The sequence below is a fragment of the Sus scrofa genome, chromosome 9 (assembly GCF_000003025.6).
Source record: "Sus scrofa isolate TJ Tabasco breed Duroc chromosome 9, Sscrofa11.1, whole genome shotgun sequence".
NCBI classification, from domain to species: Eukaryota; Metazoa; Chordata; class Mammalia; order Artiodactyla; family Suidae; genus Sus; species Sus scrofa.
In genome coordinates this window covers 82,174,205-82,188,129 of record NC_010451.4, presented here as the reverse complement: position 1 = coordinate 82,188,129, position 13,925 = coordinate 82,174,205, and the positions used below count along the sequence as shown (strand labels likewise).

Here is a 13,925-nt window from a genome sequence, read left to right as displayed (position 1 = left end):
ATTTCCTATACTCGTTTGTCCTAGTTATCCCTTTCTCTCTGCTTTCTTTCAATTTAGTCTTCTAGAAGTTTCTTAATGTAGAAGCTTACATCATTGATTTGAGGCCTTCTTTTAATATTTAAATTTTTGAACCACAAGAAATTTATCCAGCCATATGGAATAAAATATGGATTCAGCCTTTTCTTTTTCTTCTTTCAGCACCAAAGTATTTCATCATTAACATTTTAAGTGGCACAGTAAGCATATTTAAGAGAGAGAACTATTATAGAGAACATATAAAATACATGACATACTTTAAAAATACCTAAGTCTTTGAAAAGGGAGAAATCAAAATAGAGAAAAAATCTGCAGAGAAGGAAAAAGCATTTTGAAAATACATTTCATTGAACTACATCATATCCAGCACATATATATAATCAATACTAATATTCTTTTGACTAGAATTTCATCTCTTTTAATAATCTGTCCAATATAGGAGTTATTTTGAAGCCAATTTTCTGATGGTCTTGCAAAACAAAAAAAAAAAAAAAAAAACAATGGCTAAGAGGACAAAACAACTATTCACTTTCCATAGGTTCTCTCTAGCTCAAAGTTAAAGCCATAATCAAATTCCTTATTTGAAATTCCTGAGGTGCTATTTCTGACTAGAATATTTACTTCTGATTAGCACTTGGTTTTCCTGGATTCACTATTTTTTTTTACTACCACAAATTTCACACAAAAATGAGCATGTTACATTATTTGAAGAGAAAAAAGGTCTATAAAGCACTAGCAGCTGGGGCTAAATTTGTTTTGGCTTTTATTCCCAAAAATCTTTGGGGAAAATCAAAGGCAAGAAAGCAATCAAAGTTTTCAGATTATAAATTAATAAACAGTCACTGTGGAAAAAATAGAAAATTAATTTATGAAACTTTTATATTTATTAATTAGATTGTATGAAACTGCACTTCAAATCCAAAAGAGTAATTTCTTTGTGGGTTTACATATAATTGGAGTTTTAAGACTACACAATGTCAGAGGATAATGGCCCTTGTATAACCCACTGAATTTTGTTCTTTTTCAAAGGACACAGATTCCCCTCCCCCCGGTTAATCTCCTGTGTTTGGTAGGTATTTCCTCACTCCACATCAGCTTTGGGTGTAAACGAAAACAGGAATTCCCTAGCGCACCCTTCCCAGGTAATTTTTATACATTCTCTTATTCAGTTTACCAACACCTGACTCCTAGGTCTTCCTGACACAACCTATGTTGTTGCGAGTCAGTGGTTTCTGTGACCACCCTCGTGGTCTGTTTCCTTAGGCGTCACCATCCCTGCCCCTGAGTCCCCAGGGCTTTGGGATTTGGGGAAGCCACCTGTTTAGAGCAGTTCTGCCTAAAATGAAAGGTTTGTAGCCCAAGGGTGACAGGAGGAGAGAACCCTGCGGTCACCCCCTGTCGGGTGTGATCGCAGGGTTCACTGCTCCTCCTGCCAGTTCTCTGTGTGACTATCACCTTCTCAGCAAGACCTTCCCTCTCTAAGCGCCCTATTCAAATGGCATCTGCTTTACTCTTCACCCTGTATTTCCTGTCCTCCTCCCCTATCTTTTTTCCTCCATAGAACTTATCCTCTAACATATTTTTACAATATATCTACTTATTAATTTTGTTTTTATTAGCCTCTTCCTTGCAATATAAATTCCATGATAAATGGAATTCTGTCTGTTTCATTCACGTTGGGTCCTGTGTCCCTACAATAGCACCTGACACCAAGAAGCTGCCTAATAAATATTTCTCAATGAATTAACAGGCTCTAGAAGTACAGCATCTCACTGCTTCCTTACCACCCACAGAAGCCCCCACAAGACTGTACATCTTTAGACTGCAATGGACCTGGGCCCGTGTTCCCATACCAGACCAAATCTGAAACACAGAGCCCTTCCTTCCCCAGCAAGAGGGTGAGAATTCCCCATGTCCCTCCTTGGCTGATTGCCCTTCTTGTGGAAAAGCCACTTCCCCTCCTCAACCAGCCACCACCCCCTCACCCTCTGCCCAAGCTTACCGCCAAAATTGACTTCTGCCTTACTAGAGCTCCATCTTCTCCCCAGCTCCTGTTTTCTGCCCGCTGTGAATTTAAGTGAGCAAGGCGGCCAGTAGACAGAGATGCCTCTGGCCATGGATGTGAGCAAGTCAAAATCTAAGCCTGCAAAGGCCTCAGGGTTACCCAATCCAAACCTGAAGACAATCAGTCACAAACAGCCAAGGAGACTTTAAGCTGAAACCAATTAGTCATCTCTTTGCTGTTTCCACCTTTTTCCTATGAAGGCCTCTCTCGTGTTCAATTTGCCTCTGCCCAATCCAAATCAGTCTTTGCTCAAAAAAACCTCTTAAAACTGCTAATACAGTTCAGTTTATCTTTTAACGGTTTTATCTGCACTATGACATTTAAAATTGAAAATGATGTAACCGTGAAAAGTTTGATTTTGACTACTTAATGGGAATAAATTTTTAAAAATTAAATTCATATTTAAGCATAAAACGTTTTTTGTTTTTTGTTTTTTTCCTCTTTTAGGGCCACACCTGTGTCATATGGAGGTTCTCAGGCTAGGGGTCTAATTGGAGCTGTTGCTGCCAGCCTACGTCAGAGCCACAGCAATACCAGATCAGAGTCACGTCTGTGACCTATACCACAGCTCACGGCAACGCTGGATCCTTAACCCACTGAGTGAGGCGCAACCTCATGGTTCCTGGTTGGATTTGTTTCTGCTGCACCATGAGGGGAACTCCCATAAAAGTATTTTTAACCTTAAAGTTAACCATGTAATTAACTCACACATCACACTTGAATAAAATGTCACAAAAACCTTTACAAACAGAGGTATTTTAATGATCAAAGATAGGATTAGTGAAGGTTTTATTTTTTGTATGTATCTTTTCAGATATTAAACATGTACTGTCAAATATATGTATATGAATAAGAATACAAATTATTTTGTCATAAAAGAGCTGTGCTTCCAAAGGCTTTTAAACAGGCCAGAAAAGTAGTTTCTCTTAAGAAAATAACACTTAGGGGTTAATGATATCAACATTACATTGGCTAAAGCAGGAAAACAAATTTTTAAAGCTGTCTTAATAGAAGCTGTACTGCAAATATGTGAGTCTTTGTATAACAACACATAGAAAGGAGAATAACCTCAAAGACATTTATAACTTTCTTCTCTGGTATATTAAAGGACAAGTTTGGCTAACAGCTCCTGAATTATAAAATTTCCTGACAAGCTCCCTTAGGCTGTGCATAGCTTTTCACCTTTAAAAGGTCATTTAAAGAGATATGTCAGTTTCCAGCTAAGCTAATAATGGTCCATAACAAAAGTTTACTTAGAGTTATTTTAAAATATTATCATAAGAAAATTCCATTTTTTAAAAAATTTCAAAGCAATACTATGCATTAAAAAACAGCCATATAGCCAAGGTTAATTTTCTGAAGTCAAACAGACTACTCTTTTTTTTTTTTTCCTCCCCTAGAACAGCAGTGGGACAGCTGCCCCATAATGTTTGCTTGTTTTATCCTATAAAAATCGTTTACCACCTGTTGGAATCCCAGCCCAAGAACCAGCCTGTGAACGTGGGTGGCTCATGGCCTTGTTTTACAATGACAATTGGCGTCCTCTTATCTCTTCCAGAAGGGTCTGTCTCCAGGTACATTTTGGCTAAAAAGAATTAAAAGATAAATTCAATTAAAATAAAATAACTACAGAATAAAAAATCTTCCAGTAAAGGTAACAGATCAAATTTTCATTGCCCCTAAGTAGCCAATGTTATTCTATATGAACAATTCCTTATTGATTTCTTTCATCTGCCATGGAATATGTATGAAAATCTCATTATTTCCTGAAAAAAGTCTAAACTTTATGAAGTTATCCTGACAGCATAGTTATTCTTTGGTTTGCAATAATATAAAAAATTGTGCTGGAAAGAACAGCATTACTCAAAATGAATTTTTAAAAATTTAAGTAAATTGATATAATTATATTCTAAATTAGAGAACAAATCATATTTTTCTTGTTCCTATTCTGAAATTCTTCACTTTAAAAAAAAATCCCATTACTCTATTAGTTCAGGAGATGAAAGCTAAGCTTATTCTCAGTTTTGATACATAGTTTTGGAAGATGTGCTAAAAAGAGTAGTAACTATTCAGGGTTACTGCCGTAACTGCCCATGGGATCTACTTACCAGACTTCAGAGATTCTGCTCTCTCAACTTCATTGGCATCTTTGCCAATCCAAATAAAAATCTGAAAAATGAAACAGTCATAATAACATTGTTTTGGGAGTGCTGACTCAGTGCAAACCTTATGCAAAATGCTTCTCACATAGTCTCAATCTTCACAACCACCCCAGAAGTTAGGGGTGTGGAAATGGAGGCACTCAGAAGGTCAATCACTTTCCCAATATCTACACTTACTAGGAGACACATAAATTTATATCCAGCCAGTTTGACTCCAGATTTCACATTCTAGCATTTTATGTATATAGTATTTTCCATATATAGTTGGTATAGTGAACTTTCCCCAAAACAACATATTGGCTTTTTTTGTTTGTTTGTTTGTTTGTTTGTTTTTTGCCTAGGGTGTGTAAGGCAGTCATTATCCCCATATTATTATCTTGGGGGAACCACAAGTAGCTTGTTTGTGGGCACCCCAAACCCCCATCAGGAACCCCTAACTTCAACCTAGTGGTCTTATCCTATGTTATGCTATCATTTTGGTAAAAGTACATAATGTTTACTGTGTAAATATTGATTTTTTTAAAAAATTGATATAAATTCTGTATCCTTTTTGTCAGATGTGTGGGTTGAGTACTTCAATGCTGAAAATTCTCCTGAACTACTTTATATTTAAAGCACTTTAAGATCACTTGTTGGCAGAAAAATTTTGGTCAAATTAGTTCTGACTGTATTCTAATTCATATTGAAAGTAGTGAATATTTTCTTGCAGGCAGAGAATACACCATGAGAGCCTGGCAATGTAAATGAAAGTATTATTTTTTAAAACAAACTTTAGAACTGGAAATATTCTAAAGTATCCATGATTGTGGAAACAGTAGAGATGATTACAAATGGAAAAGATTGAATTCTTCTCAATAAGGAAATGTAACTCTCTCTCTCTCTCTCTTTTTTTTTTTTTTTTTTTTTTTGTCTTTTTAGGGGCCACACTCATGGCATATGGAAGTTCCCAGGCTAGGGGCCGAATCGGAGCTACAGTTGCTGGCCTACACCACAGCCACGGCAATGTGGGATCTGAGCCACATCTGTGATTTAAACCACAGATCACAGCAATGCCAGATCCCCAACCTATTAAGCGGGGCCAGGGATTGAACTCGCATCCTAATGGAGACTAGTTGGATTCGTTTCTGCTGCACCACAATGGGAACTCCCGGGAGTGTAATTCTTATTTCATAATTCTTAAATACATTTCATATTCAGTAATGAGTCATCAATTCACATAAGGAAAAATCTGTGATGGGATTCCAAATTCAAATATGGTAATTCTACCCCAAAAAGCTAAGGTGTAATATAATTGAATGACTTAGCAAATAAGGACAGACCTAAGAATAACAATCTCTATGGCTGACTTAGACTAGGCCTAATTCAGATAACTGTTTCATAATTGTTCTATACAACTTAATTCCCAACATATTTATTTTTCCCTTTCACTATTATTAGTTTACATAGAGATTAAAGAAAAATATCAGATGTGAGGTGTCAAATCACCATTAATATTCTACCAAATAAAGATATATGAAACAGGAATATATCTTACTATAAAGATTCAAAAACAATCCTGTGTCTGCTTCTTCCCCAGGTGAGGGGTCCACTATGACTTCTTGTCAAATTTCAAGAGAAATTCTGTTTCAGACTCCCTGTGGAATTGTACCTCCATGGATTGTAGCAATTAATGCATTTATTACTTAAATGAGTGAATGAATGAATGTATTAATAAATAAGGAAGAGTGAGTTTTACAAATAAATGAAAAACAGGTTTGTTTTATGTTTTGTTTTGTTTTGTTTTTGCCACACCCATGACAGTGGGTTAAGGATCTGGTGTTGTCATTGCAGTAGCTCTGGTCACTGCACCACAAGGGACTCCAACAGAAGGAGTTTTTTTGCCTAAAACTATACAGCAAAAGATGGGTTGCTGTGGAATTATTTCCACATTAAGAAACCAACTTGCCATGTGTATCAGTTTGTTTTTTGTTTGTTTGTTGCTAAAGTGTGGTGAGTCTCTTTTAAATACAGCCTAAATTGCTTTATTACTAGACCTGCCATTTCTCAAAGCAGGTTTTGTCAGCTCCCAACTATAAGTGCACTCTCTTGTTATGAACAAAATATAGTTTTACCTGTTCCCAAGCATCTAGTAACATGACATCATCTTCTGCTAAGTCATCCTGGGTGAACTCTCCTGGGACCTCTTCAATCTGAAATGTATGAAAAAGCTTTATGACCAAACAGTCAAGCAATGAAATTTCTAATATAGGATACAAATGCTTTGTGCCATTTTGTAACAGAGGAAAAATAAAGTTTGGTATTCATTTTTTTTCTTCTTTTTGGGCAATAAAGATTTAAATAATTGTTTACCTGTTTAATCAAGTATCACAAACTGATGGTATCTTATTTGGCAAGGACCAGGCTTAACATAGACATTGCATTTGAATCCCTCAGGAAGTCCACATGAAGTCAGTCTGGCCATGGTTATCTCTACTTTCTAGTTCCTTATGACAAGTTGCTTCACAAGTTTTTACCTTCCTAGTTCCTAAAGACATCTGAGTTTCTGATCTGGGTATTACATTGTCCTCCATCTTGTAGGTCAAGATTACTTTAATAAAACCAATAGGTCTAGACATTTTCACAAACCAACAGTTTTCAATAAGATGGTACTATAACATTCCATGTGCAAAGTTTCACTTTTTTACTTCAAATGTCTTAAATCATGTTCTCTACAGTGGACATTAAAGGGTAAGAGGGAGGATGAGTTTAATGCACCAGCGGGCAGGGGTTAATCTAAAGTTCAAAATGTTTAAAGAATTCTGAAGGAAACCCTCTCTGATCCTTAGGCAGCTGAGGTAGACTGGATTATGATTTGCACACTTCCTCACTTCATCCCTCTGCATTGCGACTCTACAGTTCAGGTGAGCAGGCAAAGCTGATAGTGGCCTTGGCCATATCATATTAGCAAATGACTCAGCAGGAGCCTGCCTGCGCTCCTGGGCTCTGTCTGGGGCAGGGGTGGGGGTGGGGTGGTAGGGAAGAGGCACGAACCCAACCTTCAGCCCCCTGAGCATGACATACCTATTGGTTGTAATCCAATGATATTCTGAGTTACACAAAAAACAAACAAACATGAACCATTTACAGAAGGCAAGAATATCTGCATATTTCTTTCCACAAAATAATTACCAATTACATAATGTTTTAAGAAAGCAAAAATAAACATCACTTACTCCATGCCAGGCACTACTCTAATCCATTATATGCAACAACTAATTTAATATTTACAGCAATCCTATGAAGTAGGTAAGAGGATTATCACCATTTTACAGATGAGAAAATTACAGCACAGAGAAGTAACCAGCCTAAGGTCACACAGCTAGTAAATAATATCACCAAGTAAGTGATGTCACACAGGCAGACTGGATCTAAACACTGCATTTAACCAACAGGCTCTGCTGTCTCCTATGAAGCCTGCTTTGTGACATGATAATAAGAGCAAACATTTGTTAGTAACACTCCTTTTCCTCAAATCGTGAAGGGCGTAGAAGGAGTTCCAAACACCAGCCAAGAATATGAGTAGGTGTAAAGGAAAAGTATATTTCTTTTTAAAATGTACATGACAAAAAACAAAGTCCGATAGACTTTTTAAACCTGACTTTGAATAAAGCCCAGGTATTATTTTTGTAAAATATATCTTCATTGGAAACAAACACATTATGTACAGAATTATTAGGAGATAGTACTAACAAGAAATTATAGAAGCATATGCTTAAAAAGCTGTTGTTTGGATGCAATATCAAATCAACAGTCAAAAGAGTAAAACAACAGAGTTTTCTGACAACACATTTATAAAATACAGGGATTTCCAGCAAAATAGGTGAGCAATTGCGATGCCTAACAACCTAATATTTATTACAATCCACCATTCAAATCTTTACATATTAGGTCAAATCACTTCTAAGCTTCAAGCGTGGCTCACACATGAGTAATTTCTACTTCAAAGCATTTTATTTCAAGCACTCAATGTACCTGGAAAAATACTAAATTTTCATGTATATGTTGAAAAGCAAAGCTTGTATTCACCAAGACATGGTGACCACATCTTTGGATCAAATTTTATAGGCGAGGAATTAGTTTTTTAAATGAAAAACTAATACAAAAGCCTAACATGTCAAACAAAGAAAGAGGAATTTTTGCGATTAACCTGAGATGAGGGGCTGCAGCCCAGGATATTTCAAAGCCTCACAGAAAATCATCTTATACACAGATTCTTTTACTTTAAACTGCCTAGAATGCAAAACCTTTGAATGTGACTGTGACTATAAAATGAAATATTCCTGATTTCAGTTAATCTGCAGGTATGTATATAGCTTTCTGTGATTTTGACCAATGATCATAGTATTTACATAATATTTTTACTCAGACAACATGGGGAAACTTTTTATTCCTCTGGAAAACTGCAGTGTAGAATTTAAATAGTTTAATCAGAGAAACCACTATTGCTGTCCACAAAAATTGTCAAATTATTAAATTAGCAAATCCAACCACATGCATTTTCATACAGCAATGACTGCACGCTGATACAGGTGCAAAGTAGCTGATATTTTTAAGAGCAGCTTGATTTATACAGTACATTACAGTATTCCGTTGTTTTCATATCCATTACATCATCAGCTCTTAAACCAACCCTGGGTGGAGCAAAGACTGTCATTAGTGGTTTGCAGGTAAACTAAAACCAAGAATTGGAGCGGGAACGTGGCTGGAAAGTGTCAGAGCCAACCCCATAATGCTCGGTTCTACCCCAAGGTTTCACAAGACACTTACAGTGAATCTTCCAGTTTTGTTGGAGCAGCCATAAAGCCGAGGCAGATGCTCTTCAGCCTGGGTTTCTAACAGGGGAGAAGTCTGGTAGTCTTTTTTCCCTCCAAGGGAATTCCAGAACTCCTCTGTGGAAACATACTGAGTTAGCCAACGCATTTTCAGAAGCAGATAGTTAATACTGCTTTACATTCACAAATAGTATCCCATCCCACCTCAATGTCATCGTTAAGAAGTTAAATATAGCGAGTACTGTCACCCACTTTTGCAGCTAGTAAAAGGTTCTTAATGCCCTATAATCATGACAAAGTACCTAATTGTGAAAAAATAAATAGTCTGCATGATTAACAAGTGTACCAAATAGAAGTTCTGGCTAGTGTCCTTGGCCCCTCCTGCACACACCTGGTTCCTCGCCTTCCTGAATCCTTGTGGTTTTGCATTTGAGGACACTTGCCACATACTCTGCTCCTTTCTCCTCCTCCTGGCTGGCACCTTTTCCTATCCAGATGTAGCCATTGTTTTGTTGCAGTTTCAAGACAAATACATCATTGGAATTCAATGAATTTGCATCAACATCTACCTGGAGTATGATGAAAAATAATACAGTGATTTAAATTCATTGCTGCTCCTTCAATAAATGTGTCCAAGAAGCTGTGACAGTGCCAAACCCTCTACAGACTTCTGTGGTGATCTCAGGGTATTTAATCTAGAGGCTACCAAGACAGCATAAGGGGGCTAGAAAGATTAGAGAAGGGGCACAGTGCGCTGCATCACTTTAATGCTCGCCTGCCCACAGACAGCAGCATAAGGCTCTGAGAATAAAATGAGGCAAACTTAAGTGATACACAACCAGAATAATATTCAGAGACGTAAGAAAGAGGGTGGGTTATAACTGATGATTGGAAAGAGGATGTAATATTCACAATGACACACATAAAGCACAGGTATTCAGTTTTTCTCTCCCCTGCTAAAGAAGTTTCTCAAATGATCAAAGGGACACCTAAAAATTATAAAACAGAGACTAGGGTTTAATTCAGGCAAAGAGATAGTAACATCGAGTCATTAAAGGGCTCTCCAGGTTCAGATAAATTACAGCGCAGATTATCAGAGGATTTATAAAAACACAGCATGGACATATCCTTCCCTTCAACTTAGAAGCTGTGGACATGGTCTGGGACGGGAAGTGAGGTCAGGTCCAGTCTGTGTGACCCAGAGTGAGAGTCACCTGACTGAGACCAGATTCCAGCCTGAGGATGAGACTGAAAGTGGAACCTCGGGGCAGGGACAAGGCATGTGCAGAGTCTCAGGCTGGGGAGTGAGCCTGGGGTCCTAGGATGGGCTCGTGTATTTGGCCTTGTCATTTTGCATCTCAGTGCTGGTCTCTGGGAGATCCTCTGGCCATTTGATCCTGCAACTGCAACAGTATGTATGTGATCATCTGTGAGACTGTGGGACTCTGATGTGTGCTAACAGGAGATGAAGAAGAACCAGTGAATGAGACTGCCACAGGGCAGCCACGATGGAGGAAGGAATCAGGAGTGTAGTGCCCCGAGGCCAAGAGAAGAGAGTGCCGCAAGGAGCTGGAGATCCACGGTGCCAAATGATGCCATCTCTCCACCTGTGTCCACTGCCAAAGGCATCAAGCGTGTGGAGAGCTGGGGGTTACAGGTCAGGACCCTGTCCCCAGAGAGAGCACTAGAAGACCAAAGAATGCCTGGAGGAAGACTTAAAGATGTGTCCCAGGTGTTGGTAATATTCTGGGAAGTGATTCTCATCCTCTTTCAGTAGGAATGAGGCCCCACAGACCAAGGTCAAAGGAATCCAGCAGATGCAATGATGGAGATTTACAGGAACGGATTTCCAATTTCTAACCCAAATGTTTCCTTATCGGTATAGAGGAAAGAGCTTAGAATGACAGAGAGACAGGTGACAAGAAGCCCATGCCCCCACTGGTGAAGGATATGGGAGGAAGTTCCAAAACAGAACATTATGAAGCTTTAGCCTCCCAAGGAGTGGAAACAGAAAGACTTGTAAACAATGTTTTGACTCCTGCATTTCAGAGAGGATGGTAACGCAATGGCTGGTTTGAGAGGCTGCAGGAAAATAAAGAGTCTGCATGGCAAGCAGCTCATTATGCCTCATAAAGAAGTGCCCACGGGGAAAAGACCAGGAATGTGATGATTCTCTCATTCAGTCGTGAACCTGAAATCAACTGGAAGCACCTGTAGACGAGAGCTTAACCACCAATTTGAAAGATTAAAAAAGTTAGTCATAATTGAATGTATGAGAATCCATGCATAGAATGTCCTGGATGAGATTAATACATAATGGAATTTAAATTATATGACTAAATGAGATCACTCAGGAGAAGGCCAAGACTGAGCCTTGGAGAGTTCAAGAACTTAGAGGATAAGCAGAGGAGGAAAATCCAGCAAAACTGGATGGGAGTGAAAACACTCTTCAGAAGAGTGGCCCTGAAGTGTGGGAGAAATCCTGATAAGTGTGGGGTTTCAAAGGCCTAGTACTGGGGCAGGGGCGGGAATAGTGTTTTGAGAAGACAAAAATGGGCGACTGTGGCAAACTATAGCAGGAGGTTGAGAAAAGTGGGATCAGATGGCAAAAGGCAGGTCATTGGCAAATTAGATAAAAACCAAAGCAACAAAAATAAAAGCAAAAATAAACAAATGGGACCTAATCAAACTTAAAAACTTTTGCACAGCAAAAGAAGCCATGAACAGAAGGAAAAGACAACCTACAGACTGGGAGAAAACATTTGCAAATGATGTGACTGACAAGAGATTAATTTCCAAATATACAAACAGCTCATATTCGGTAACAAAAACAGTTACTGAATTCAGTAACAAAAACAAACAATCTGATTGAAAAATGGACAGAAGACATAAAGAGACATTTCTCCAAAGAAGACATATCCATGGCTAATAAACACAGAGATGATTCTCAACATTGCTAATTATTAGAGAAATGCAAATCAAAACTTCAGTGACATACCACCTCACACTGGTCATAATGGCCATCATTAAAAAGTCTACAAATAATAAATGCTGGAGAGGGTGTGGAGAAAAGGGAAACCTCCTCCACTGTTGATGGGAGTGTAAATTGGAGTAGCCACAATGGAAAATAGCATGGTGGTTACTCAAAAAACTACAAATAGAACTATCATAATTATCCAGCAATCCCACTCCTGGGCATAAGCCCAGAAAAAGAAAAAGAAAAAAAAAATGACTATAATCTGAAAAGATACATGGGGAATTCCCATTGTGGCCCAGCAGAAACGAATCCAACTAGTATCCATGAGGATGTGGGTTTGATCCCTGGTCTCGCTCAGTGGGTTGGGGATCTGATGTTGCAGACTCAGCTTGGATCCTCAGTTTCTGTGACTGTGGTGTAGGCCAGCAGCTCTAACTCAGATTCAATCTCTAGCCTGGGAACTTCCATGCCATGGGTGCAGCACTAAAAAGCCAAAAAAAAAAAAAAAAAGATACATGCACCCCTATGTTTACAGCAGCCATAAACAATAGCTAATACATGGAAGCCAAGACACGGAAGCAACCTAAATGTCCATCAACAGATGAATGGATAGGAAAGATGTGGTATATATATACAATGGAATTTTACTCAGTCATAAAAAATAATGAAATAATGCCATTTTTTTGTTTGTTTTTTTGTCCTTTTAGGGTCACACCCTCAGCATATGGAGGTTCCCACTGAGCGAGGCCATGGATCAAACCTGCAACCTCATGGTTCCTAGCTGGATTTGCTTCTGCTGCACCATAATGGGAACTCCAAATAATGCCATTTCTAGCAACATGGATGGACTTAAAGATTATCATTCTAAGCTAAGCAAGTCAGAAAGAGAAAGACAAATACCATATGATATAACCTATATGTGGAATCAAAAATATGACACAAATCAACCTATCTATGAAACAAAAACAGACTCACGGATATAGAGAACAGACTTGTGGTTGCCAAGAGGATGAGGAATGTAGGGGAGGGAAGGGTGGGGAGTTTGGAATTAGCAAAGGCAAACTCATATATAGGATGGATAAACAACAGGTCCTATTGTACAGCACATGGCAATATATTCAATATCCTGTGATAAACCATAACGGAAAAGAATATGAAGAAGTTATATACATATATGTTTATATTATATATATATAAAATGAGTCATTACAGTGTACAGCAGAAATTAACAAAACATTGTAAATCAACTATACTTCAATAAAATATTTTTTAAAAAAGAGCAGCCTCAGCAAAGTAGGGACAGTGAGTGAGTGAATACAATTGTTTTGAGAATCTGTACTCTTAAGGAGGGCAGAGAAAGGACATGGTAGCCAGTAGGATCAGGGTCAAGAGATAGATTTCAAAGAAAGGAGGGACTGTTTTAAAGGCACGTTTGAGTTCCAAACTGAGTGACCCAGGATAGAAGAATAAAGCGGTGACACAGAAGAGAAAGGAAATGACTGCCTATAGCAATGAACTGTGATACAGAAGAGAAAAGAGATGACTGTCTGCAGTAATGCACTGGAAATGGGATAAGAAGATGGAACAGAGACATCAGGAAAGTCCTTAGAAAGCCAGAAGACAGGGGACCCTGGACAGAAGTTAGTGGTGGAATGGGGGCAGGAGGAATTTGGCCTGGGCCAGGAGTCACATTTTATTTATTTCTAAAATAAATATGTGTTCATTTATTTACTAACATATTATTTTATACATTACTATTGGATAAGTATACATCAATATATTTATATGTATTTATATGTAAATGACTATTATAAAATATTTATTTATTTATTTATTTTTGTCTTTTTGCCATTTCTTGGGCTGTTTCCACAGCA

General features: G+C 38.0%; 1 protein-coding gene across 1 annotated transcript in view; it reads right to left on the bottom strand.

Annotated features, from left to right (window-relative positions):
* The window catches only part of SCIN (scinderin), an 81,984-nt gene continuing 70,934 nt past the window's right edge, over nt 2,876-13,925 (bottom strand). The window contains 5 exon segments of the mRNA NM_001244731.1: nt 2,876-3,686; nt 4,210-4,270; nt 6,375-6,452; nt 9,070-9,191; nt 9,466-9,643. Of these exon segments, the coding sequence (NP_001231660.1) occupies nt 3,559-3,686; nt 4,210-4,270; nt 6,375-6,452; nt 9,070-9,191; nt 9,466-9,643 (567 nt within the window). The 3' untranslated portion in view covers nt 2,876-3,558.